Below are 27,764 nucleotides of genomic sequence, written 5' to 3'. Positions count from 1 at the left end.
CCTTCAACTTTTCCCTTTCCAAGGTAAAGACACAATTGCAAAGAAACGTGAAATTGATTAAGAATCATTGATAAAAATAGCTTTGAGGACTCTGTTTTTTTTAACAACTTCTGAAAATTTATGCAACAGTACTAGTGAAACGAGAGCTCAAAGTAACTGTTCATCTTAAAGCACGCAAAAGCACTTCATCTTACCATACTGGTCTTTAGGTATCCAAGCAATCCTGTTTCAGTGGAATTGCTTGCATAAATAGATGCTTATTTGTGAAAGGAGTTGAAAGACCAGCCCTATAACACACAATGATAACTTACCTATTGCAGAGATAAGGTTTGTGAAACATGGCTCCATTTATGAGTAGGTATTCAATTGCCTTCCAGCAATTGAAGGCTTACCGCAGTTCTAAGGCTCCAGCCTATCTTCAACATGCTGTTACAAACTGAGCTGAACTGAAGCCTAAGTCACCACATTTCCTTTATCAGTTAAAGCCACAGAGACACAAACTTCTTGCAGGTACTTTGCTTCTACTGAAGTCACTGACAAAGTTCCTATTCCCTTTAAAAGTAAATTGTTAAGCTCAAGCTTAAGCAGATATGAGCACTATCTTTTTATTTAAGGAAAAAAAAAAAACACTGATATCTTTAACAGCCACAAAAGGAGAAGACCTTGGATTTACATGTTGTGAAAAACAGGGTGACTGGCAGCAAGGTGTCCCTTAACAATCTGTGGCGATGGCTCAGTACGAACAAAGGAAGCAAACCACTTACTGGATCACTAACACAAGCTCTTGGAGTCACTGGTGAAAATGTAATTAACCCAACCCAATTTTTATTATGAAATGCAGCTAGGTTATCTATATACGATTTCTGTCCTACTTACTTTTCATAAAATGGTTCACCGTACTACCACAAAGAAGTCTTATTAAGCAGAAATTTGAAGTCTTTTAAAAGTAATTGCTCCCAACCAAGATAAAAACACAGAAGAGGAAAATCAGTTTAAGCTTAAGCTTTAAGATTTCATTAGATGCCACTTTTATTATACCATTCATTAGCTTAAAAAATAGAGAACGGAAAGAAGAAAACCCCACTGGAATGTCAACTGATCACTGAAAAAGCAGTCTGCCCCTACCTTTATTGGGTATTTTCAAGCTTTTAGCTATTACTTTTCCCTCAGACCTTATTCTGATCGTTCTTTCCAAGTTCTGTGTCCCTGCACCGGGGCCATTTATTATCTGTCCTTCTGTCATAAGCCTAAGCAGGAAGTTCTCTCCTCTGCATTTTTCCTCTTTACATTTTTCATAGCTGTTCTGTTTCTCTTGACGTATAAATCTCCATCATACCTAACACAAAGGGACAATCCCTTCTGAGCCAGCAAAACACCCTCATCCTCATCACACCACAGGGTGAATTAAAAATAATTATGCAGATGTACACCAAAAGAAAAGGTTCCTACTTGTTCTCCTTATTTGTCATCTCACTAAGAAACATCCCAAATGCCTCTAAATACTAGCACAGAGACTGGTTCGAGACCAGTATTTTTGTAGGACAAAAATCTTTTATAACTTAGGATGCTTATATAACTGCTATTTTTACTGTTCATAAAGCAGCTCCATTGCTTGTTTATCTTTACAAGCCCTAACAATAAGCCCTCAAATAGTTCCCAGCATATCTCAAATCAGCTGCTGACAGCAGCAGAGTCAAAACCCCATTAATAGCAGCGTAATGAGAACAGTGACCTTACTCATGGTGGAAGGTGTACTCATAATCAGATGCACCATCCCAAAACCGAATTCACTAGTAATTTACAGGAAACTCTTCAACACCAAAAATAAAACACTCCTCCACTGCCCAAGTAGAGAAACCCTGTGGCAAGGACTGACCCCTCACAGTAGCTGCAGACCAGCAGCCACTCTGCAGGACTTAATTCATTTTAATAGACCAATTCATAGCAACATGTTTTGGTAGAAAGGCTATTGCAGGAGTTGAATTGCTGAGAGACAGTGAAGTGGCAGCTGGACACTTGACCTCTATTGGAGCTCGATGGCCTTAATCAGCACAAAGTCTGAATAAACTGTGAGAGTACTCCATTTCCTTGACTTGTTCCCCACCTTCCTGTCTCCCAGGTTAAGTCATCTGTTCTTTACTGAGACGCTGATTTATTAGACACTGAGGATGGAAAATTTTGTATGGCTTCTATCCACGTACTGGATTAAACTGTGATGCATCAGGGTTTCCTCTCCAACTGTAAAATCAGCCACAGGAGGAACATGGGTGGGAGGTGAGAGGTGCCCATCATAACTTCTCAGGACTAATCTGTTCAGAACAAACAGAGCCACAAATCCTGATCAGACCACATGGTGCAGAAAGCTTCAGCAGTCATCCAGCAGGAAAAATGTTAAAGTTTGTTGCCATCTATAGCTCCAGAAAGGTCACCCTGCAGACCTCACAGGGCTCTTACTTCCTCCTATCCTGGTCTGAAACAAAGACAGCAAGGATCAAGCATGAAGACAGAACAATTTTCCTCAAAGTTCAGATGCAAACATTTTCCTGATGACAAGATGTTGCCCTGGCAAGCAGGCAATGACTAGAATAATCTAATCCTAAGTGTAGCTCCTTCAGGGTGCTCACTCACGCACAGTAAGCATTTGGGACAGAGGAAGCGTTTACCAACACTAATTTCAGAGCCTAGCAATACATAAGGCTGTACTTGCTGAAGTTCACATGCAGCAATCCGTTCCTTTCAATCATCAGCTTAAGCCTGTGCAGGAAAACCCAAAGCTATAATCTATTAGTCATAGGCAGAAGTTACATTTGGGTAGAGAAATGCCTCATTATAGGCTCCTTCCCAATTTGTCCCCTCCTTCCATCTGACTGATAGCCCACACCTGACTTCCCTCCCACAGATAGGCTTCTCACAGATTATCATCACTGCAAGCATCTTACCCATTATCACAAATCATAGACTTGTTGAGGTGGGAAGGGACCTCTGGAGGTCACCTCGTCCAGCCCCCTGCTCAAAGCAGGTCATTTGGTTACGCAGCCAGTGCTCCCCTTCCTCAGCCCCTTCCTGCACTGACTTCCCCATTTACCCATCCTTGCGTCACTCAGCATTGCTTCTTTCACACCACATATTCACACCAGCTCATCAAGAACAAGCTTTGGTCATACTTGTGGAGATTAACCTGACCTACTGACACAGCAGTAGGTTAAAAAAAAAACCACACACAAACACACACACACAATTTATTTCTAATCCAAGAAATAGGCCACCTTTTTATCATGGATAAGTCCTGACCAGAGAAGCAAGCATCACCAGCATCTGCAAAGCCCTATTTCACAACCACGCTGAGTTTGCAGCTTAATGCCATCTTCCTTGGGTGACATCTACATCTGAATTATGCTGTAGATCATCAGCACACCTTTCTTAGATGATGCATTGTTATAATGTTCACTCAGTCTTATGTGTTATTAGTGAGATAAATCACAAAAGCTAGGCTCTTCAGTAATGTACAATAATGAAAGCACAGTGCTTTCCAGGGAAAAAAGGATTCAGGAACATAAAGAGAAAGCAAAGATGTCATTTATAAGAGAATTACTTGTGGGAAAAACATTTCTCTGTGTGCCTGTCTATGGGAGCAGATAATCTTATCCCTAGCCATTTACACCTCCAGAGAAGTAATCTACAAAACCTTAATCAATAGCCTTAAAAAGTAACATAGTGGGAAGCCAGACTGATTTCTTATCTAACTCTTTCTTGCAACAGTTAGCTCAGAAACAAAGCTGATTAAAAAAAAAAAAAATCCTTAACAAAGTATTATAAGATCTTCCCTTCAGAGAAAGATACACATTATATATGAGGCTGTATTTATAAGTACTATATATTTAAGTAATTAATTTTAAAAGAAAAAGGGCTTTCTGATAATAACAGCCAATAGAAATAAGCACTTGCACTGTTTGACAAAGCAATATTAAAGCTTGAACCAGAGAGACTTGAACTAACTGCAAAGAAACAGAAGTCCGCTTTCACTTCTCTCATTCCCTCTCTCCATATATTACTCAAAAAAAAAGAACCACCCCAACCCTTCAGCCCTACAGCCATTACACCTTTTCTTGCTCAACTGAGTCTAGTTCATCTGCAGCCTTGCCCAGTTTCCATCAGTAAAATACAAGAATCCTTAACACTTACCTTTCCTCTCTCTGCACCTTAAAGCAAGCAACCAGGAACTGATATTTCTCTGTTCAGGACTGTACTTTCAGTCCTAAATACTACAACCTCTTCTGAGCTTCAGCATTTCTGGGATAGCTGGGGTTGAGAAGTACTTGCTCACACATTACTATTCTTCTCCTCTCAATGCCTGGTTTTAGTTCTCTGATTTCCATATGCTATCTCTATATGCATTGGAACAGAGTAAAAGCCTTTACAGACTTGTTTTTCTGGTCTTAAAAAGAACACAACAGAATTCCTTTACAATCTTGCAAACTTTTTATTTGTTTAACTGAACACATAAATTGGCCTATTAGAATCAAAGGGAGTTCTTATGTGTGTAAAGATACTCACAGACTTACACGTTTGGAGGATGTGGTGGCAAAAGAGCAAAATTTAAGTGATGATGCTTATCACACATTTTATTGAAATGATGGAACATTAATGCCAAATGTTATTTCCAGTAAAAGCATCTGCTTAAGTATCTGCACTGAATATTTTTATCCCATCCTTTATTTTATTTTATTGTGAAAACTCACCTGAAGTTATCCAGACAGTTCTCTAGCACCCACCTCAGACTTTCTTCTTTGTGTGGTAGGTGCACCTAGGAGCTCTCATGATACACAGGAACCTGTTGTGCAGGGTGCTGAAAAACTACAGACTGAAAAAGAAGGTATCTACCCTATAATGTCTATAATCTTTATTTATTGTTATTCATGTTGTTGCTACAAGGATATACTTACTTCAGATCTATCAACCCATCAGGAAGACTGGAGACAGGTATTTAGTACCGTGCCTCCTAAGCCCCGTTGCTGCCTGCAGCCATCAACATCTCTGCCCCTTGGTTACAGCGCTGCCACAGCTCCCCCCTGCTTACAGAAGTTATCTCTGTCTTGTCTCGGGTGGGTTGAAGACAACTTGTCATAAGCTAACATTGTATTGCCTATATTACATTACATCCTAGCCTCTTCCAAACATAGCTCTCATCCATGCTACTGTTGGCCAACTTGCTTGCACACGGTGCTTTCAGCAGAGCAAGAGTTGTGCCTTCTCTTGGGTCTGGAAAATGTCCAGCAGAGATCTGATATGACTAATACAGCCAATCTTAGTGTATTACAGTCCTCCAGAGTCTGGATGGAGCTTGGCTGCCCTCATCAACAGCACTCTGTATGCTTCCCTTCGCTGCTATACATGAGTTACCAAAAAATTAATGTTTTGGTTTCTTCAATTTGTTCAGCAGCCTTGCCAGCTTGAGTGTTTCTTCTTTCAGGTAGCCACTCTGGGAGACCTGATGCACTCGCATGAATATTACTGACAAAATTACATAGGGAAAAATGTGGGCAACATGTTTCCTACCAACCCTGCAAACGATTCCTTAGGAAATAAGCTCCCTCACACAGCGTGTGCTTTAGAATGATCAAGTCATTTATCTCACGTGTTCAGAGGGAACCTGACATTTGGATAGCAGCAGAACATATTCTTTCTTGCGTTATCAAGGAAAGATTAAATTACAGAAACACGTTGTGATTGAAAGAGCAACAGAAGCGGTGACAATGTTCAGAGTATACAACTCTATTGTGCTTACTGTGCACAGCTTGTAAGCGGGGCAGCGCTTTACGGTGGCACTGCAGGAGCAGGAGAGGACATGCAAAGCAGAGAGCCGCGCTTCCCTTCCTAGTTTTGCTCCTGGTAACAACTCCTTGTTGTTCTACACCAGCAGGGGTTTATCTTCCCCGCTAGTTTTGCTGGTTCACCTGCAGCGAGGCTTGCCAGATGTACAGATTCGCCAAGCAGCATCTCAGGCCAGAGATCCAAATCGGCTGGTAACTCAGATCACATATGCAAGCGATCTCGTCCCGGGGAGCATGTGGGCAGGAGCACAAGGGGTGCCCCCAAAGGCCTGGGTCTGCGGAGATCCAGCAAACGCCGCTGCTGCGCCACGGAGTAAACAGAAGAGGAAAGGGAGAGGCTGCTGCAGGGCTGGGGAGAGCAGTCCCGACACCTGGACGCAAGCCCAGATGGTCTGGGAGTTTGAAATGTTCCCTGCTGCTCTCTCAAGAGCACAGTCGCAGTCAGCCTGCTCCTAGATAAACAAACACAGACAAACAATGACATTTTCGAGCTATTAATTAGTCTAGCTTTCACCAAAATTAATTTCAGAAATTAGTGCCTTTGCATATTGCAGGGTTTAACCCTAAATGCTCTGATGAAACAAGCTCTGTTTGAGTTTCGTACTCATAGTCATTCTATAAAAGAGGCTTTTAAAAACAAAAGCTGCTATCAACCTCTTTCACACTCAAATAAATGACTTTTCCATTGCTTATATATCAGGACTGTAAAGAAGATTTCTTCTCTTAACCTCCTCCTCGTACTTCAGGTAGGAATAATTATAAACATCAAAAATTTAAAGAGATGTGTGAATACAGACATGCAAAGCCTGAGCTTGGCCTCCACATATTTTTATGTGCGTATTTCTCTTTGTCCAGTGCTGCAGCACAATGTCTCACTGACAGTTTTCATTAGTCAGTTCATATTGGAGATGTAAATTAACCAGTCTCCCAAACAAGATTCCCTTTTATCACTGCAGTCTTCACATCTTGATTTTTAGACAATTTTTCACAGGGTTATTCATTAATTAGGTCTTTAATTATGGATTAATTAGCAGCTGAATTACAATATTCCTTATACTTCCTCAACTCTTGTAGCACTAATATGTTTGCCATCAAGCATGATAGATGTTACATATGCAAGGGGATTTATTACAGATGTATTCCCCTAGCCCTTCAGTGAGCTGAATAATGATTCAAAGTGATTCTTCCGCTGACAACGCAGCTAATGAAACACCGGACTGATGTTTGTGACATAATCCCAGGCTCTTTTTTCACTCGACATTACTGAAGAGAAGCCTAATTCTCATAAGATTGAGGAGGGCCTGAGGTACTGAAAGGTATTTGAAATGGGGATGTATTTTAGGGCTGCTTCTTGTCAAAGGAAAAACAAGCACCTCAAAAGTGCATTGCACGTTTTTAAAAGTAGTTGAATATATAAATGTAGCTGTAGGCATGCAAAAATACTCGTGATGGGTGGGGGGTTAGGCAACAGAGGCCAGGAAGGCTACAGCATGTGTTTATGATTGATTACAGAAACCCCATTTAATTACTTATACAAAGACCCATGGCAAATAAAAACACACAGCATCGGAACAAAAAATGGAGGCTTTCAGCTACAATTAGATGATCTTAATTAAGCAGAAAATTAAGGTCCCAGGGTTCTCATACCTATTTTATGGCACCAGGTGTTTTTAGCAGAACATTTCATTGACTTGTTCTCGCTCATCTTAAGGACAGTGGACCTGGGCCATCCTCAGGTACTGGGTCTACCACTGTTACCTTTCTGTGTAATGTCCAGAGGAGTTATCTATATAAATGACTGCATCCTAAAAATCACTTTAGGCTGCCTGTCCTATTTGAGAATAGCCACAGACCCTCAAAGTTTTAGTCACATCCTCTTCTCCCGCGGGTACCTTTACCACGCAGTGATCTGAGAAGAATCCAGCTGTATCACCTGCAACTTCCTTTGTTGCAGAAGCAGAGCAAAAACCTACATCTGACCTATAACAGCAAACCTCACAGTCACTTCTGGTCTTAGATACAAGATCATTTTACCCATATGGTGAGTAAAATGCTCACAGGTAGTTCCTAAGCAGTCAAATCCTGTGGTTTAAGAAGACAGGATGCACTATAGATAAGCAAGGGAAGATGCTATTTTCAACTATTCCACTTCAGTAGCCAAATTATCTGAGCTAGCGTGGTCCAAACCCCACTGTACAGCCATAAGCTGGCAGATGTGTTTCACCAGCACTCCTGCCTGCCCGCAGCCTTCGCCTCCCCACAAAACCTGGGCAGGCACAAGCAGCACGGAGCCACATCTTCCAGCTGCAGATACTACTTGGGATAGTTCTCCATCTCCACCTGCTGTCAGAGAGGAGCCAAGTGGATGAAACTTGTGGGTAAAATCTGTCTCTTTGGGTAACAGGTGTTATCACCCATCACTGATCCTTGCAAGGGTGCTGCGTTAATTACTACTGAGAGGAGTGGAGCTTCCTATTAGCCTTTTAGCTTACAGAAAGTAATAGGTATCTTCATAGCCCAGCGCTAGACAGACTATAAAGACCTGTAGTAGTAACATCAACAACAATAATGACAGTATTTGACTTTATATGATAGGCTTTGTTCACAAAAGATTTAGCAGGTTAGATTTCCTATACTGTGTTAGGTTACCTGTAAGTGGCCTTCAGAAGCTCAACTTCTATAACTCTTTTTAAATTCCGCTCTAAATTTTGACAGACAACAAAGATAAATGACCAGCCACTCCAAGCAGTTTGTTATTGAAAATGATTCTCACACCAACATATGTCCTTGAGATGTAACAGCAAGGGTTTATTATAAATGAGTCATGGAGCGAGCAAATAGCAGGAGTCTTGAAAGCTTTCCTGCGCTATAAAGTTTGGATTTGTCACCGGTGTAAAAGTATTTAGATTAGAGGAATAACACACGGGGTGAATCTGATTAACCATCTTTAAAGACAGCCAGCAAATATACCACTTTGGATTAATGCTCTATGTTTCAGCTATTTTTCCCATACACATCAGCATTTAAACATCCGTATCGTGACAGCAACGAAGACAACTGCTCGCTCGCACTCCCACTTTGACCCCCCCTCCCCGGTATCTGCAGAAACTCTATCACCAGCAAAACTGTCACTTACCTACCACCAAAGCACACGCGTGTCCAGCGCTCCCGGGTGCACTCTGTGGTTCTTTAATTTGGGACGCGGAGGTTGTTTATAGCAGCAACATAGCTCCTGGTGAGTCAGACCTGCTCGTGCCCCACAGCGTGACTGCCCTTCCAGATGTACTAATACGCTATATTTGTAGAGTGACAACATGATCCATGGCCGTGCAGCCGAGACATGTGCGGGATGAAATATCTGCGCTGCATGACTCTGCACCGGACCCAAACAGCAGCGCTAAGGGGACAGCATCCCACTTGCTCTACGGGAAGGGGGCAAAGCTAGTGCTGCTCAGGCTTGAGGGTTTTTCCTGGGAAAAGGGCACAAATAATCAAAAAAAACTCAAGCGGTTTGCGTTCCTCGGGTTTGGACTGTCTCTTCCTCTACAGGTCTGTGCACGCAAGAGACAAACCGGCGGGCACCACGCTCAGGCGCTCGCTCTGCACTTGCCCTGAGCAACTGGTTTAGGGCAAAGTCTACTTTTACTTGCTGACAGTGGCTTTTTTTTGTTTGTTTGTTTGTTGTTTTTTTTTTTTTTTTTTTTTTTTTTTTGCCTACTTCTGGCTATTGATGGCGGTGCTCCTGCTGTTAGTGGTGCCACTGGAAAAAAAAAACGAAAAACTTCGGTAAATTACCTGTCAGGGCACCGCGGCGCTGCCGGCTTGGCCGGTTCGGTCCGGCCCAGGCCGGTCCCGGCCGCCCGGTCCCGCCCCCCCCCCCGCGGGAGCAGGGCCCGGAGGGAGCAGGGGCAGCCCCAGGCCCACGGGGCATCGGGTGCCGCCGTGGGGCCGGACCGGGGCCGTGGTGGGGCAGGGCGGCCCCGGGCGGCGCTGAGATGGCGGCCGGGCTGTTGGGGCACCGCGGGGGGGGCGGAGGGGACTGGCGGCACCCGGACAGTTGAGTACAAACGGCTGAAATTTGGGGATCCCGTTTTTGATGAAATACGCCTATTAATTCTTAATTATACCGTCCGGATTAGTCCTCAGAAATCTGATCCTCGCCTCACAGTGGAAAGAAAGGAAATATTTCCAGTAAACGGTTTGGAGTCTGGTGTTTTCAAAGAGAAAGTTTTGCCTCAGAAATGTTTTTGAAAGCTGCTTTTAATTTCCTTCCCAGTTCTGCTTTTCAATTAAAATATTATTTAATTTTCTGATTAAAAAGAACTGGGATTTTTCAACCATCTATGTTTATCACTAATCACTGCCAGTAAAAATAAGCATTAATTACAGCAGCTGGGCTGTAATTGTTGGCTCAGACTTCAGATACCAGTTCTACATTGCTGTGTTTTCACTGTAATCACACCGCACTGGTACCAAAGGAAGGGGGAAATGAGGCAAAATCATGAACTTCAGGTTTAAAAATTCCCTTTTGCCTTCAAGCATGAAGGAGAAAATACCAGGATTCGGCTGGATCTTTTTCGATTCAATGTGTTTCGCCACCCTGGTGACCCGCCTGAGGAACCTGCTTCACAAGGACTTGCAGTTTGGCCACATTATGTTTCACAAACGGTGGTAAAAAGTACGTTGGCCGCCTTGACCACGTCTGAGATGCCCAAATTACATTTATCATCTGGTACATCTGCCCACCAACACACACATTTTTGCCAAATAGCTGTCTGGGTTTCCTGTAGCAGAGATGCACATCCAATGTCAGCGGCTAGAGCTGACGAAGCCATTGGTAGGGGAAACAAGACACCGCGGTAACGTGGAGCAGAGGCAATATGTCCCTCTCCTGATCCAAACCACACTCCATATTCCTCCTTTCTTGTACAGTGCCTAGGAAAACATGTTTCCACATTTTCGTGTCTGGTGCACAATAAAATTAAATTACTATATTGAGAAAGATATGATCTCCAGCTCGTTTCAGACGCTGCCAGTTGCTATTTTTTCCAGGTGCTGTTTTTGGCTAGGAAAGGCGAAAGGTCCTGTACCTTTAGGGAAAAAGGCTGATCTTCTAAAGGAGGATATGCCAGAGGTGGAAGAACACCTGAGGAAGGGCCTGAGAGATCGTGGGGATGTGTAAAAAATGACAGCAGAGACTGAGAGAAACACAGAAAGAATGTATAATACTTTTTAATGACGGATCTCAGTGTACTTTACAAAAAAGATCAAGGAAAAGGAAAACTGTAAGCCAAGTACTCAATACTTAAGTGTGTCCAAAACCAGCTTCTTCAGCCAAAGAGTGTCTTCCATCTTAGGTTGCACAAATCCAGTCAAGCTGCAGTCTCTTCTTGGAGCTAATAGGGGAGCTGGTCTACAAGAAAGTAATGGGAAGAGCTCGAACAACCTAGATACCGGACACAAAGGCTAGCGAAGTACACAGCACAGCTCAGTGAATAGGCAAAAGTCTCGTTTGCATCCAGCCAAACTTATTGGCAGGCCCGACCCAATTTAAGGCTTGCTTGATTGACAGAGGCTATTCCTCAAAGTCCCTGGGGCATCCTCCACATCGTGCATCCCAGCGTAGCAGCGCCAGACCTGAGCTGGCCTCAGCAGAGCCTCAGGCCTGGCTCTGCACCACCTGCCGTGGTGCCCCCAGGAAGTGTTCCTCGGCCAGCCAGCACGGGACACCTGGCCTGGGTCTGCCTGCTCCTGCAACGATGCTGCATTCAGCTGAACCACCTTCCTGGACTAGGTACCAAGGCAGCCATTTCACAAAGACACAGGTCCGTTTTGGCTGCTGGAGCTGATCAGCCCCACTGGACTGGAGCAAACTCCAAATGGAGCTAGGGCCTGTGCCGAACTCCCTGGCATCCCAGTCCTGGGAAGGGTGTGCAAAAATACCCAAGCTGTCGCTGTGTGCAGGCAGCTGCTCCATGAGACAGCAGCTATATTGCTTCCAATGACAGGCTCACTCTGAAAGCAATACAGCCACAGTCATGCATCACTGCGCTCGTCTAATCCTGCTACCATCCTGAGACAGCGCTCTACCCATGCCACTAATAAGTCCACAACTCAGATAATCTAACCGGGGTAACTGAGAGTTGACTTTCAACATACAGACCAAGGGATTTTTTTCTACTTCTGTTCTAGCTGGAGCACAGATTCTGTAAATTTTCTTTACCTGAAGAGTCTCTTCTGGCATGCCGCTTTGCAGGGAGAAATCTCCTCACAAAGTAAAGGTCAACAAAGAGGTCAGCGCAATCTATTAATAAATAATATATTTTTTATATATTTAATATAATTTATATAATATATAAAAATACATATATAAAAATAATGAATACACAATTGCAATAGCTATTTTCGTTTTCTCTTGCTTCTCTGTTCTAATCTGGATAATAATATGCCATTAAATTGAGGTCAGTAGAAGACTTCTGGCATTCAGGTGATTGTCCAGGTAACACAGGTTCCCGCACAGGCCTAGCATGGGCACCATCACAGTAACACTTCACACAACAAAGACTGACAACAGCATTGCTGCTACTGTAGCTGTCATTAAACTATCTACTGTAAGGAAGGTCTTAATACAGGTGCATGACAATTAACAGCTTTTTAGTGACACATTTCCCATAAAATCCAACAAAGCTAATCCCATGAAAAGACTGACACAAAGCCTGGCTAAAGAAGAGACAGAATTTGCAATACGGATTTTCCATTCACTAGAACAGGGCTGTGAAACCCTTAGCCCCAAAATATTTTTACTTGTTGCTTTGTTTTCATACTATCCATGTGGGTATCCATCTAGAGTTGCCAGAGCTGCAGAATGGCTGTAATAATACTGCAGAATACACAAGTCCCGTTAAAACTCAGTTCGGCTGGACAGTGTCTTATGTCGACAACCTTTCAGTCTGGAGGCGTCAGCCCTTTCTGACACAGTCTCAGTGGGCACCCAGGAAAAGACCCGATTTATAACTCCTGCCAGAGCTACAGCCCGGAGATTGCTACGCTAAAATGTGCCTGGAGCATTAATTAGTACCATGGGCAAAGTCTCAGACAATGTCTGTAATTTGGGGCTGTGAGTCACACTGCCTTGTTTTCTCATCTGTGCTACAAAGCCTCTCCTGCAGACTTAGCTATGTTACCACAGAGGTGCTTCAGCAAACTTAGCTTATGGCTCTTGGGTGAAGTTGCATCGCTTTGCTGAAAAAGCCTTCCTTCTGCCACTGTGTTTGGAGACTTTGTCAGGGACCCTGTCAACACAGTAGACGAGTCCTCAATAGTCACAGCTCCCAAGTGGTCTGGGACTAAGAGACTCTCAGAGACCATGAAATAACTAGAGAGTTGTCCCCAGTACTTTTAAAATGTCTTAGAAATCATTTCAGCTTGTTGAAGCTGTTCTAGAGGTAAATCGCCCTCCAGTAAATGTGCAACGACCTTAAAATCATCAGAGAAAGAATGTCCTGAAAGATTTTGCAGGCACTTTGAGCAAGAAATACAGCACTTAAAATCAAGAGTGGTACAAGACACTACAGCCTTTGCCACTCTCGCTGAGTAGACAACAAGGCTGTGACTGCGCAAGTTCTTCCAGGGGGTTGTTTACAAGGTTATAAAAGATCCCCAGCTGGAACTGTATCAGTACCAATAATAATAATAGCATTAGCATTTCACGATCAGTCCTCCACATGAAAGATGTAAAGCAGAAGCCAAGTTTTACTCAACCTCAGGCTCCTTTTAGAGCTACTTACACTTGTACCTGATTCAAACTGAATCACCTCATTTAAGAAGCATTTTCTGAGCAAAATAATGGGCATGTTACCTATTGATCTCTCTCTTATTACATTTAATTGTGCAACAAATCAAAGGCACAGGAGCCCGCTGGTGCGAAGGAGCAGAGAGGAGATGTATGTTACATTTGATTGACCAGTAATTGCTGAGGACAGGAGGCTCTTTGGTAGGAGCTGGGCTCAGTAGACAGCCTCGTTAGATGTGTCATTAAAGAGAGCGAACCGTAGCCGTCCAGCCACGCTGAGAAGTCAGTGAAGCAGCACAAGCTCTTTCCAGGGGTGCATATCTTCATCAAGGTGTAATGCAGCACTATCAAGGGGTATGAACCTGTTTTTTTTTCCCAAGAAAGATTAAACCTGGGGAAAGAAGAGGAAATGCAGGAAAGCTCTGTTCCATTTATAGTTGCCTTTGCCCACCCAGGGCATAAGAGCAAAGAGACCACCGGCCATCACATACAACACCCTCCCATAGCAGCCTACTCTGGGAGCACGTCTGAGCGGGGGAAGCAACTCACTGGCCCAGCAAAGACCACATCTCACCATTGACCCTCAGAGATGTATGGCTCATGTCCCGTCGCACTCCACTGTGATCCACTGTAGAAAAGCAAAGAAGCGCCCCTGCTCAGAGCCTGCAATGAAGCAGCGCACATAGTTGTCAGCCCCCTCCTGCAGACCTGCTGCATTACAAAATCCCAGCAGAAGAGGCTGCTTTTAAGAATGAAACAAATGGTGCCATCTGCTGACCAAAGGACAAGGACACCTAGCTCCTTCGCACACACAGCACTGAACCATGAGGTTTTTCTGCCTTCAGCAATACTGCTACACAGGGACAAATACAAATATCTTTTTTTCCCTTCATCTCTACATATTGTATGCAGGCTCAGACAAAATATCTCCTTGGGCAGTATATTATGCAGAATACATGTACGAATAAGCAACTAGAATATGTAATTCTCTGTGGTGGGACTGCCCTGTTGCAACAGTCCCATAGTAGTCCCATACACAATATGTGGTGCATATTACTAGGCTACCAATCAGTAGTTTTGTTGGAGGAACACTGTGTGTGAGGACAAGCTATAGCAAAAAAAAAAAGGGAGAGGGGAGCAAAAGCTGTCTTCTAATCAAGCAAGGTATTGTTTTTAAATCCTGGACTGCTGCTAGTTATCTAACGAGCTCTCCAATACGCAACTTTTGATATTTAACCTATTTTTGTTGTAGCCAACATGCCTTTTGGTAGGCACTCTAAATAACCCATGCTGGGCGTTAATTGTCATGAGAAGACACAAAGGCAAATTAGAAAATAGAACTGCATTTTGCAGGGCCTAAAAACAAGGGCAATAAGCTTGAATTTGATTAAATAAAGGAGTGGAGACACCTAAGAATTAAAAAGAAGATTGACAAAAGACTATTTTAACTTCCTCATGAGAACTGATGGAGCTGTCACATAAGTCAGGTCAGCCAGTGAGGAAAAACCATGACATCAGAAAACAGACTTGTCCAGGAGTGCCAGGGCCAGCTCTTGTTTTTACAAGGGAGAAAGTGTAATCTGAGCTCAGACTGCCGTTCCGACACATGGTAAATTAAAGCAAGCTGAACTCTTATTTTGAGACATGGCTGCTGCGGTTCACCACAGACCTGAAGGTCACAGTAAACACTGGCACTTGACCCATGACAGGGGCTGGCCCCCACCGGGACAGCAGACGCCCTTACGCTGCCCGTTGCCTCCCTGCGCTGGCTGCGCTGGGGGCTCTGCAGCCGTGATGGAGCTCTGGAGCCCGTTTGCGGACAGCGTTTTGAGGTTGGCTGGCACCAGTTTCAATTTAGCTAAAAACACCAGGATGTTGTGCTGTTTCGGTGGCTCAGGAGCCACCTCGTGGCCTGTGCATGAGCCAGAAGAAAGAGTTAACAACAACGAAGGTGTAACCCAGGCAGCTTTGATGGAAAACTCATTTTGAGAGTTTATGAAACTTGCTTCTTGCTGATGTGCAGTCACCCCCTACCCCCGGCAGCTGCACAATATTTCTGAGCTTTTGCCAAATTGTTATCATAACTTTATAAGGTAAGGTACAGCTATGGGGAAAAGGAGTTTTAATCCATACCTATAAACTATGAGCAGAGGGAGAGGGGACCTGAGCGTGATCTTGTCCAACAGAGGAACTTTCAGATAAGCACAGGAAAAAAATTACTGCGTGACTTCTCAACTCAGTGTCATCCTGCTTATTACAGATTAAATTTAGATGACACTGGCATGACCTAATAAACATGTCAGCAACGGTTCAGGTAGATTTCACACACTTGCAGCCCAGTCGAGAGGGCTGTCAGACAAGGATAATTTCTACATCTATAGTGCCGCATAAGAAGCTAGCTCAAATTAGGGCAATAAAGCTTGATCTAGGGTTGTAATGAAAAGTCTGCGTTCACTGTAGCTCTTGTGCCGTCAGACCCGAGCTAATTCTGCAGTGCTTCTCGCCCTGCCTTACATCCTGCTCTCTACTACAGACAGAGCTGAAAGAAATTGCACCGAAGAAAAGTTCAGCCTCAAAAGATGCCATTTTAACACTGTAAATATAAAGACCTTCAGGAAGAGCCCTGAAAGGAAGAAAAATAATGTAATTGTGCCAGTCTGCTGGGTTGTTAATGGTTTTCATTCATACCGACTCCTGGGTTTTAACTTGAAGGAGGAGAAATACAAAGACCAAGAATGAGAAAGAAGGCCTGGAGGTGCCAAAGGAGGAGTTTTAATTTTATGAATGTTCTTAAGACACGTTAATATTGATAAGGTAATTCACTCAGAAACAGGCATTTCCCTCTGCACATGACTCACGGGGCTGGTTAACAGAACGTAGATGCCACTGAATCAAATATTTAAGAGCAGTGGAATACAACCTGGCAAAAGAGGCTCTATTCTGCAAGGATGGAGTTGCCAATCTTCCTGACCCTGCTAGCCTATAAATCTTCATCTGGCTGAGAGCCACACAGTGCATATCCCATGCTGTGCAGAGCCACGGGGCAGGGGAGCACTGGGGTTTGTGTGCAGGCTGGAGGGGAGACCCCCATCCCCAGGTGTCCTGCCTGGGACAGTGTCCCACCAGTCTGTACAGCAGAAGCCAAATGGGTTTGGCAGGTGCTTGGGTTTGAGGGTAACTGCTAACACTGGTCCTAATAGCCCTTTTGGGCTCTCCTTGTCCAGTCCAATACATCAATTATTTTTGTACTCACAAAGCCCCACCACCAGTCACGTGCCATAGCGTCGGGATGGGAGAGGCACTTGAAGAGCTTGCAGGATGTGCAGATAGAGAGCTCCACGCCAGCCGCTTCTGCATGAGCAGCATGCTAACAAGAACATTATCCTTTATCAGCACAGCTCAAAGCGCTGAGCTTCATATTGTTGGTAACAGTAAATATTAAAGGTGCTACAGCCATTATATATATATATTATCTTTCAGTCTGTCAAGCAAGCATTACAGGAGGGGGCAGTGGCAATTACAGAAGGTAATTACAGGTGAAGACAACACAGTTTATCATGGCAGATGACAAATTGCAAGAAAGGATGAAGGACTCTGGTTCTGTCTGGGCAATTCGTACAGATTAAACAATAACTTTAAAATAATTAACCTAGCAGAATGTAATGATTTTTAAAAACAGTTTAAATGGTGTTTAATTAGTTTAAATGAACTGTCCCATTAAAACCCACATCCATCATTTTGATTTGGAAGGGAAGTTTTAATAAGTCCAGCCCTCAGCACAGTTTTAGTAACAGTATTGCAGATTAATAGATAAATGTCTCAGATGGAAAATACTCTAATACAGTGAACTTGTAATTAGATCTGGTAAGCATTTCTCTGGAAGTTAAAAATCAGAGAGAATGGCAATAACTTTAATGGAAATGTTTTGCTATGTTTTTAACTATTTGTAATGACAGATAACTGTACATTTATACTAGGACTATCAGAATTTATGATCTGTAGCAGCAAAATTACAGGCTTCTAACATGGAAAGTGAAAAAAAAAAGTGTGAAGTGCTCAGATTCCACAATGGAAATAATAAAAATGTCACAACAATAAGAGGCAGTATCCAAGCAGGATCATGCTGACAGACGCTGCAGCGAGAGCATCTTTTAAGAAGGTCCTCACAGCTCGGGGCCCTTCTGAATCTGGCCCCCCACTATTGCTGGCACCAGTCAGGCAGCAATTTTCACCGACTGATCAGACTCCGCTAGCGCTATTGAAAAAGTGGCTCCGGCAGCTCATTCCTTTGGAAGTGAGGAGCCCTCTCCTCACGTCCCACCTGTACTCGCTCAAAGCCAGTGCGTGTGGGGCGTGTTGCAGGGTTGTGCGGCGGCTCGCACAGCCCTGACCCACAACAGTGTGACAGCTAAATGAAGGAGGCCTCTATCAGAGTGCCTGACCTTGCAATAATTACCGAAGAACAAGGGATGCCAGGGCTAAAAGTACTAGGAAAAATACATACTAGGTGGAAAACGGAGCAATTAAAAGCCCACATTCCTCTGTAAATAAGAAAAGGATTTAAGCAGCACTTTACTCTGTGTCCACAAGCAGTGGGTGCTAGAAAAAGAGAAAGGCTGATTTCTGATAGCCATTGATTCTCAGGCAGTTTGTGTTGAAACAGTTTTCAGTTAGCTCTGACAAGGCTAACTGGAACACTGTATTTCAGAGATCTGAGGAGATCTGCATTCCAAGCAAGCAAAAAAGGAGCAGGGAAAATAAATTACATTAAGAAAAAAGAAGTGAAAAGACACTTTGTGACTGATTCAGGGCTGGAGGGCCTGCTTTGCACTAGTGGAGAGCAAAGTGAGCCCCCGATAGGAACCAGAAGAAGAAGTTTGGATAAAACACTCAGAAAATACAAGTGTCTGCAGGCCTCGTTTCTCTATGATGGCATTTAGTCCAAGTCTAAATGTAGGGTTTAAGGCATGATTTCATGGGACAAGGTGAGCTGACCTAATAGCTCCATTCCATGGAAAAGTGTGAGGTCCTGCTACCATGTTTTTGGACCTAAGTCTTTCCCTCCTCCCAGCTGCGTGCTCCCACCATTTACCTTGTGCCAGCTCTGGCAGTGATCAGTTCCTCTCAGTGAGCTTCTTCCTTATCCCAGAAGAAAGCTGTTCCAGCAAAATATATGGGTAGTTTTCTGTGAGACGAATCAGTTTAGTGTAAGGTTGTTGGGTCCAACAAGTACCAGCCCGGTGGACAAGGCTGGACCACTCAGCTGGGAGTGAGAAGGAAAAAACAGAGAGGCAGGGGGAGAAGACTTCCCTCATTAGTGGCAGCAGGTTGTTGTATTCGGTTCAGCAGAATGTGAAACTAGTTAAAAAAAAAAAAAGTAGAAGATTGAGAAGAATGTCATAGCACCATTAGTTGTGTCTTCATTCGTACATGGTTGGTACACCAGAAGAGATGGCATGCACTTTATCATCCACAGTCATGTTACTTCATTTTATAACTCAGCATCATTTAACAGTGTCCAAATCATCTTCTAGGATTTAAATATATTTACAGTTACACAAGAGGAAAACTCACAGTAAATTTATTGACACAGATTATTTTGCCTGGATTTATATCCTGGTAATTGCAAATAGAACTGTGGCTAAGATAAGACTTAAATTTGTAGGATCTCTTAAGTTACTACAAATCTCTGACACATTCATGGCACCCCGTCCAAACTGTTTCCTGAAGAAGACAGAGGATCTGTGGAGAAAAAGATGGTTTATTATATTCCAGCTTCCATAGCTGGGAATTTAACTTATGTAGCTCCACTGACTTCAGCACATAACCATTTTTTAACATTTAGCAAGCTAATGTAGAATGCTAATGTATCATTCAAGACATGGAGCAAATAAAAATTACTCCCTTAATACTAATTTACACAGCTGACTATGATCCAAGCCTGCTGGCCTTATCCTTGTCCCAGTGTACTCACTGGGAGGTCTTAACAGTTGTGGACAATTGTCCCATTGCAGGTGAGTAGAGGCTGTGTTGTTTCTGACCCAGTCTTTAGGTTCAAGCATTCATATTTACATATTTAACCAACTCTATCCCCAAGACAAATTTTCATGGGATTGCTGAGCTGGTGCTGAGCTGACATGGAGCTTGCAGACAGTGACAGGTAGGCCATGTCCCTCACTCCTTTCTTCTCCACATCTCTTTCCTGAGCATGCTCTTGGCCAAAAACCACCTGTTCTGATGATGGTTGAGCAAATTTAAGTCACGGACCAAAAAAAAAAAAAAAAAAAAAGGGAAAAAAGAAGCTTTTTCTTTTTGTTGCATTGTTCTCTGCTGAGTTAGTGAGCTGAATTGTGTGGAAGAGATAGGAGAAAGTGAGAAGCCAGTGGCTGGAAGCAGTTCACTGGACAGGAGCAGCTCAGACATTCCCCCGTTAAACAGCATGACCTGCCCTGCCTGCTTCAAGGAGAACCACATCACGACAATAGCAAGGAAAATGGAAGAGAAAGGAAGATAAGAAAAAGACCTCTGCACCTTCTGCACCTCCAGCACTACATGAACAGCGTGCTTGATGTCCTAAACTGACACACTGGCGTCACCGCTCAAGTGTAGCCTCTTCTGGTTCTGACACAACAGTGAAATGGTGCAAACCTTGTGCAATACAGTATGCCTTGTCAAGCCCAGAACTTGCCTAACAGATTGCAGTCACTGTTCAGCATGGGAAAATTGGGTGCATTCAAATGCAAACCTCTCCAAAGAGTTATGACTTGCAAGCACACACAAATTGGTTCATTTTATATATATATATATATATTTATATATATATATACATATTTAAAAAACAACATTAATCCCTTTTTAATCAAAGTTGGAAGGGTTCACACACCTGGAAAACCTAGGACATTTGCACAGAAGAGCTGATAAGTGCTATCAGTGCCTCCTCGTTGATTCTTCAGTGGCAGCTTCACACTTCTTGCAGTTCTGCAAGCATTGATTTAAAATGGCCTGTAACACTGCCAGCTCAATTTAACACCAAGAAGCTGAAGGTAGTAAAAGAAGGGAGGGAAAGAATATGCAAACAAAGTGCTACAAGGGAGTCTACAACTCGGAAATATTTCTCATTATATTCTGGTAAAAACATTGCTGTTCCCTTCTGATAGACTTCTCTTTTCACTTTATGTGAAAACCAGGGAAATCTAAAAGCATTCCAGGACTTTTGATATCCCAACATCAAATTTTAGTAATCAGCTACTTACATTTGACCTTGAAAGTTCCATTTTCCCAAGTTGGCTAGTAAGTCATTTTGCATCTTGTGCACATAGCATTGCACATGAGAAAGAAAGATGCTTATTTTTCCAATGGCTGCAATATAATCACTCTGTGTGCACTAAGGAAACCATGCACAAACTCTGTGAGATCCATCCCAAATAGCAGTAGATGACAGAGTGCTCAAAGCACCCACTTTGGTTACCCAAGGGGCCACCATTAATTTTAAGACTAGTGCAACTGGCTCCTTGCTAGCCCCAGGAGGAAATGTCATTAATATTTCTTCAGTGTAGGTATGGCATCTAGCCCAGTATTCTCTATTGCCTTGACTTTTTGTTGTGCTTTTGTGTTTCAAAATGAGTGCATAAATCCATACTGTCAAACCAGTTCTCCCAAAGGCCCAGTCCCTTTGACATGGCCATTTATGTATAATTTCTAAAGCCGACAAAGCTCCAATGCCTTGTGCTAGACTGTAAAGGGTCCTGGCCACCCGGCTGGCGCTCACCTGATGATTTGTTCAGTTTTAAACTTTGCAGGTGCAAATTTCCTTGAGGCAGGCACCAGTCTGCATACAAGCAAGTCTCTTACACGAGGTTCTCCATTTTGCATGGGATCAGCAAATCCATAAGTCTACCCAGAAATACTGTGATTTCATGAGGCTTTGACAGGACTAAGGATATGCCGTTTTGAAGCAGCTTGCAGTGCCATGTCCAAATCGTGGCCAGGACCCCTACCTGGGGAAGAAGAAATCAGGCCAATTTCCACTGGCCCCATTTAGATATCCTAGACTTAATGTAATTAAGATTTCTCTTGAAGATGAGAAGTTATTCAATTCATGGCTTCAGTGTTTCAGTTTTTAAAACTATATATTCCCCATGGCGTGTGCTTTTTGCACTCCCTGCTGGCTTTTCAAAATGTTCCTGGGGCAATTTATGCCTATATAGATATAAATCAATCTTCGTCCTGCATCTATCAGTGAAAACACATCTGCCTCTGACGCTTGCTGTACAATGCGTGCAGTAGAGGGGCAGCTTATCCCGGAAAGAGGCATAGGCAGCCCGTATCTGCTGTGACATAAGTTCACGCCAGTGAGCTGTAGTGGAAATATCCATACTGGGAGTGGGGGGTAGACAGGTGATAATTGCCTTTCAGGTGCTTATTGACTGACTTGCTAGGCAGGAAAGCAGAAGTAGCAGCTCTTGAGTCGTACAGGATGCAACTTGGAAAGCTGCTTTGAGTTCTCACAGGGGATTTTTTTCTTTAAATGAATGATGGTACGCAGTAGCTAGAGCGGCTTGCCAACAGCATACATTGTTATTTCTTCCTCTGTTATGAAAGGATGCAGGATAATGAGTAAGAGCCTCCCTACTAGGCTAGAAAGGTCGAGATCCTCTTTACGGCTCTGTCAGTGTTCTTGACTGATTTTCTGCTAACTGAAGAGAAAAGATTTCCCCTTTTTTTCAGTGGGTTGAAATTAGCTAATGAGAACTTTTGCTGATCAGTTTGTTTTTGTAAACCAAGTATTTAGCTACTTTGAGGGATTCTTCTCCTTTTCCCACCTAAGCTGCAACTCTCCTTTACCCCTCTGCTGATTCCCTTTCTCTGTTTTAGACTCTTCTGTGTTCTTCTGTTCTCTGACAGCCTGAAGCTGGGACTGGGAATGGGTAAGAGGCTTTCTACTGTCAGCATGCGAGGAAAGACTTGAAAATACTCCCTTTTTTCCCTTATATTTTCCTTTATTAAAATTAAAGGCAAGACAGAAGACATCCAAAGAACTGGACAAGAGCAGTTGCTTTAGGAGCACAACCATTCCTGAGATATTTTGGATTCTCACTAGAGTCAATTAATGGAACAAATATCTTTGCAAAGGTGTATTCTCAACTACCTTTCCTTGGCCTTGAAGCCAGCAAGTTCCTGTGCTATCCTGTAATTAAGAAACATGCACTGAAACAGTCTTTCTGCTGTAGGAATCATGACAACAGTGAGTGAATAACTCAAACCAAATGCCTTGGTGGCATTTGCCTCTCCCTCTTGTTCTGCTAAGTGTCTGCAAGCAGATTTCTTTCCTCTTGAACTTGGTTTTAAAGCACTAAATTCTCCATCTGTATTGCATTTCTAAATTTTTGCTTAGCTACCTTATCTGGTCTGTGTGTTTCTACTCTTTAGATTAGATGACTTACTCTTATTTTAAAATCACATTTCTAACATGAGTGCTAGGGACAAGGGGATTTCTGGGATCATTCATGTAGGAAAGCAAAATCTGATATTTCTGTTGCCAGTAATTTTTTTCACCAGGAAGTCTTTAGAGAGCTCACTATAAGGCAGGACCACCAGTAAAGGCAATTCAAATGTGTAACCTTGCTCTGTATTCACCAACCTCTACCTGAAGCTTTTAAAAGTCTTTCACACTGGAAGCCAAGGAGAGCTCGCTGTTGAAAAGAACCTATTTTCCGACCACTTGAAGCAAATAGTTTCTAAGAAGGAGAAGTGGTGTGGGAAATGAACTATACATATTGTGCCTTGAAAACAACCTTTGCTGTATTATAAGAGACTTGGTCTTGATAGGGAGAGGCCAGTAACAAGTGAGGAAACCAACATACCTTTCTCATGATCATGTTTGATCACTTTGGCAAGATCCCAAATTTCTGTTTTCAAACCCATTTTTTTTTAGGTGCACTTTTACTTGAAAAGACACTCATGGATTTTCTCTGTAGTCTTGCCAAAGTGATGCTCCCAATAAATTAAAACAGCTCCCTGACCACTGAAGACTGGGACAATTTTTTCACTAAAAAATGGTTTTACAGAGCCATCTCCTCCTTTCACCCTGACTTCCATCTGCATTAGGCAATAACATGAGGGAAATATAGGACAGTCTTGTTTCTCAGCTCTACTGAAAGAATCTCAAGCAATTATAGAGCCACTAAGAACATGGGAGGCAAGGCATGAAGAGGTCATCTTATCATCCTGCCGTGTGGCCCAGGCCAGGTTAAAGAATACCCCAAAGCAACATAGTCCTTGTGCAACAGACATTTTCGATATTTATTTTAAAATCTCTTTTTTCCTAGCCCACTGTATTTCAATACAGTGGAAGGAACATCCGCATTTATAACTCTCAGATGATGACAGATGTAAAAACATATGTATGTGTGAAGGTAGGGTGTAGGAGTTTAGCACTGCTTTTAACAAAATCTCACAGGCAAGGTGTTAAACACACTTTGCTGCAAAAATGGAGTAACTTGTATCTTGGGCAGTTTTTCTGAGTGTCTGAAACACTTCAGAGGCTGATGCTGTGACTTTGATGAATGGAACAGGTAAAGGAAATTATTAAAAGCAGTCCATTTGCTATTGGTTTACCGATAGGCTCATTTTAGAAGAGCTCTGTTCTTCTACTCTTAACTGAGATTGTGATGCTGTTATCCATGGTACCGAGGAGCTGCTCTCTGTGCAAATGTGTTTATGGGACTCTGCATAGCTTCCCCAATATTTCAAGATGACTGTGGTAAGTAAATTAGCTTCAGCGACTGAGACAGCAGATGTATTATATGTTTTTTTCTCACTAAGCAGGATCCTAAACTGTTAGGTTACAGGAGAAGGCTGATGCCAACATAAGAACTAGGACATTAAACACATCAAAAAGCATCTTGGATAAACCTGGCACCACAGATGACACTGCAATGAATTGAGGGAAAACTGCCAGATACTAAATTTATGTTAATAAAACAAAAAACTTGGGAAGTCCAGGTCCATAAAAAGCTGGTTTCAGTAAACTACCCGGAAGTCCAAAAATCTGACTTTTGCCTCCCATGTAAAAAATAAACTGCACAATTGCCATAGCTTTTTAGCTCCCACTAGCTTCTCTCTTCTGAATGCCACTGTTAGCGACTATTCACAGCTCCTTTAAAATATCCTGGGCTCCTGAGTGCCCGCCAGAAATGCATGCCAGCAGCTCAAAAGGGATTTTTGAATAGAAGGAGAAAATGTGCATGTGCCCAGCTGAAAGGAGGCCTCATTTCATTTACTCTTGCGGAGGAAAGCAAGTGTGAAGGGGAGATTCTCAAAATGCTCTGCTCGAGTGCGGCCGGCAGAAAACGTGCCTTTTTTCTCAGTGCTCGTATTCTGATTTGCAGGGTGAAAGGAGGCCAGAACAATCCCACTTGTCTTTGGGCTCACAAGGAGGATTTTGCAGTTGATTTTTGTTAACAGAAGCATTTTGTAGACGCTAACTAGCAATATTAGCTTCTACCAGTGGTTTTAGCAGGCCTGTGAAACTGAAGGAGATACTTCTTCTCAAGGTTTCTGTATGTGCAGTGATCTACTTCTGCCACCTGGAAGAGGTAACAGAGAAACAAAGCCTACTGTCAGGAGACCTCGGGTCACTATCCAGGCATCTGCACACTCCTTTCTTGGGAGGAAAAAGTAGGATTTTACAAGTAGGGATTTTATAATCTCCCACAGGATGTCAGTTTCTTAAAATGTATAGAAAAGATGATTGTTCCTTTAAAGATATATGGCTTCCATGGACTGCTAGAGAAGCATATCAGTTATATCTCTAATTCCCCGAGTTATCTTCCTTGAGAGAAATGAAATTTTTAAAAGTTTTGTTTCCTCCCAAATACTGCAAGGTAAAACAGAAAAATTTTTCTGTAGGAAAGATTCTAAGGATGTAATATATTAGTTTCAGTGACGGACAGGAAAGGTAAGATGGCAAATTAAATAATGCAGTACCCAATTAAATAATTTAAATAACTACACATTAAACATTTTTTCCTAGGAAAGTGGGTAACTTTTCCTATGGCTATTCTTCAGAGAGCTGAGGTGACTATTCCTCACACCTTGGAAGTGTTTCTATCTCTATCTCATCAAGAGGTTTAATTTGAACGCTACTTAGCTTTACTTTAGATTTCCCTGTGTATACCTGTCTCCTGCTCCGGTCAGAAGCACTCCCGCCATTCATGTGCAAATACGTCGAAAGAATTACAAATTTAATTGTGTTATAAGCTGCTATTTTAGCTATCTTAATATCTGTACTTCAATCATGGCAAACCAAACAAACCCTATAATGTTTTCCCAGGCCCTTCCTTAAGTTAGCTTTATCTTTTATAAGAAGCTTAGGTGTTTTCTAGAAGGTTTAGAGCCTTAAATTTTCCCCCCGATACTCTTTGAACTGTTTACAATTTTCAAACTTCATGTTTGTCTACAGATGATACCTTGGGCTTTAGGATTATTTTCTTTACAAAAGCAGCATAAGGTGTAGCATTTTTGCAGCTCAAGTCTTTTGCTCGGCTGCAGACTTTCAAACTTGGTTGATTTTGATCTCAGCATGGCCATTTCCTGACTCGCATAGTCCAGGCAGACAGACTTTTCCATTGCTGTGCGCAGGTGGTCTCTTCTAGCAATGGCTCTAATGGGCGATAGCTTGTCCTCACAACTGCTAATAGCTTGTGATTTTCCATGAAAACCAAATTCCCTCCTGCTACCGGGCTGCACTCACAAGGCCTGCCTTTGTTTCAATCAAAGCAACAGGGAAATTTAACAACAAAGACCTATTGTGGGAGCTCGCTGACCCCCAGCCTCCAAAAATGTCCTGAACTGCTGACTTTTTCTCCGCAAATTAGCAGCTGTGGTTTTCACATACATGCTTTACAATAGCATCACCTTGTCCTACCAGCAAGCCGGAGATCTCACGAAGATAGGTACAATATAAAGAGAGGGAGAAACAGATGCTGCCGTGGGGGGATTACAGCTTAAATCGAGCAGGACAGACTAGTTAGGGAGAAGTTAAAACTTATCCTCGTTTTAGAGCTGCAAAATTGAGATCGAGAGACAAAGTGACTGTGGAAAAAAATGTAGTTCTGGAGGAAGCAGCACTAGATTTTCTGATGCCTGAAACAGTGTCTCTGCCCTAGAGCAGACAAGATCCTGGGGAGCAGCGGCTCCCAAATTAGGAGCCCGAAGGAAATGTAATTGATGAAGCAGGCTTACACTTGAGAAGTCAGCAGTGAAAGTTTGGAAAGTATAGCTTTCAGGTCTTTGTAATCTAGAAAAATTAGCCTTGTAGTGAACACAAAGCTCCCAAGAGCTACAATTAGTCTGTAAGGAGGTATCACTAGGGAGAAATACATAATATCTTCTAATTGTTTTGTATTATCTAGGCATTAGCCTCATTCCAAATCTAGCTATTACTTGACTGTCTTTACAGGATTACCTCATATCAGCTGGCCAGACTTGATGTATTTATGACTTGTGGGACAATATGACCCCTCTTTCTGGTACTTTCATCAAAAAAACAGTACCAAAATTTTAAACTGCTTTTAAATTTCTTCCCGTCTCTTTCTCTGAGTTTCCTTTCTAGTTTCTAATCTCATTACTACTGTAGATATCATCTAAATAGGTTAATAGACTGCTGCTGTGGAGCACTGAGAATCTGCCTAGGCAATCAGCGTTCTGTTTAAAGCGGTCAAGTGAAGTTTAAATTAAAGATGGGGCCTGAATCAAAATGTTAGGTCTAAGCGCCTTTACCCTGTGGGCCAGCCTGATACGCAGTCATGCTCTGTGGCCCTTTTCTGAGCAGTTCAGTTGTTTCACCTCTCACGCAACCATCAGTGGGGATTTCTCACTTGCTGCTTGAATGTTTTTAACAGAAAAACAAGGATTCACGCAGAGGGATATTAAACAGAAATGACCACTGCTAATTAATTAATGCCAGAGATAATCTTTTCAACAGGTGAACTGAAAACATCCACAACTTGCTCTTACACCGCGCATAGATAGGTAGGTCCAAATTCTCTTTGGTGACTGGGCACTTGTCCCCCTTCAGTTCAGGAGGAAAAGATATATAAATTCCTTCAGGTATCTGTGGCCCCACAAATCATATCAAA

The 27,764-nt window shown here is 42.7% G+C and overlaps 2 protein-coding genes and 1 long non-coding RNA gene across 4 annotated transcripts in view; 1 reads left to right on the top strand and 2 right to left on the bottom strand.

The window, feature by feature from the left end:
* The window catches only part of LOC135324832 (leucine-rich repeat-containing protein 2-like), a 60,835-nt gene extending 51,409 nt beyond the window's left edge, over positions 1-9,426 (bottom strand). The window contains exon 1 of one of the 2 annotated variants that reach the window (XM_064501793.1): positions 8,968-9,426. The gene's annotated coding sequence lies outside the window, so the exon portion shown is untranslated. Of the gene's footprint in view, positions 1-4,182; positions 4,204-8,967 lie in introns of those variants that run through there. The other variant, XM_064501794.1, reaches the window with a different exon arrangement.
* Positions 9,427-11,069: 1,643 nt separating this feature from the next.
* Positions 11,070-19,032, bottom strand: LOC135324829 (uncharacterized). Its single transcript, XR_010386083.1, has 3 exons — positions 18,716-19,032; positions 12,055-12,135; positions 11,070-11,244 (listed from the first exon to the last, which is right to left on the bottom strand). It is a non-coding gene; the product is annotated as an uncharacterized LOC135324829 (long non-coding RNA).
* Positions 19,033-19,504: 472 nt separating this feature from the next.
* Positions 19,505-27,764, top strand: part of LOC135324895 (cryptic protein-like) — a 32,798-nt gene continuing 24,538 nt past the window's right edge. The window contains 1 exon segment of the mRNA XM_064501949.1: positions 19,505-19,637. Within this exon segment, the coding sequence (XP_064358019.1) occupies positions 19,505-19,637 (133 nt within the window).

The sequence above is a fragment of the Dromaius novaehollandiae genome, chromosome Z (genome assembly GCF_036370855.1).
Source record: "Dromaius novaehollandiae isolate bDroNov1 chromosome Z, bDroNov1.hap1, whole genome shotgun sequence".
Lineage (NCBI taxonomy): Eukaryota > Metazoa > Chordata > Aves > Casuariiformes > Dromaiidae > Dromaius > Dromaius novaehollandiae.
This window is presented reverse-complemented; position numbering and strand designations above follow the sequence as displayed.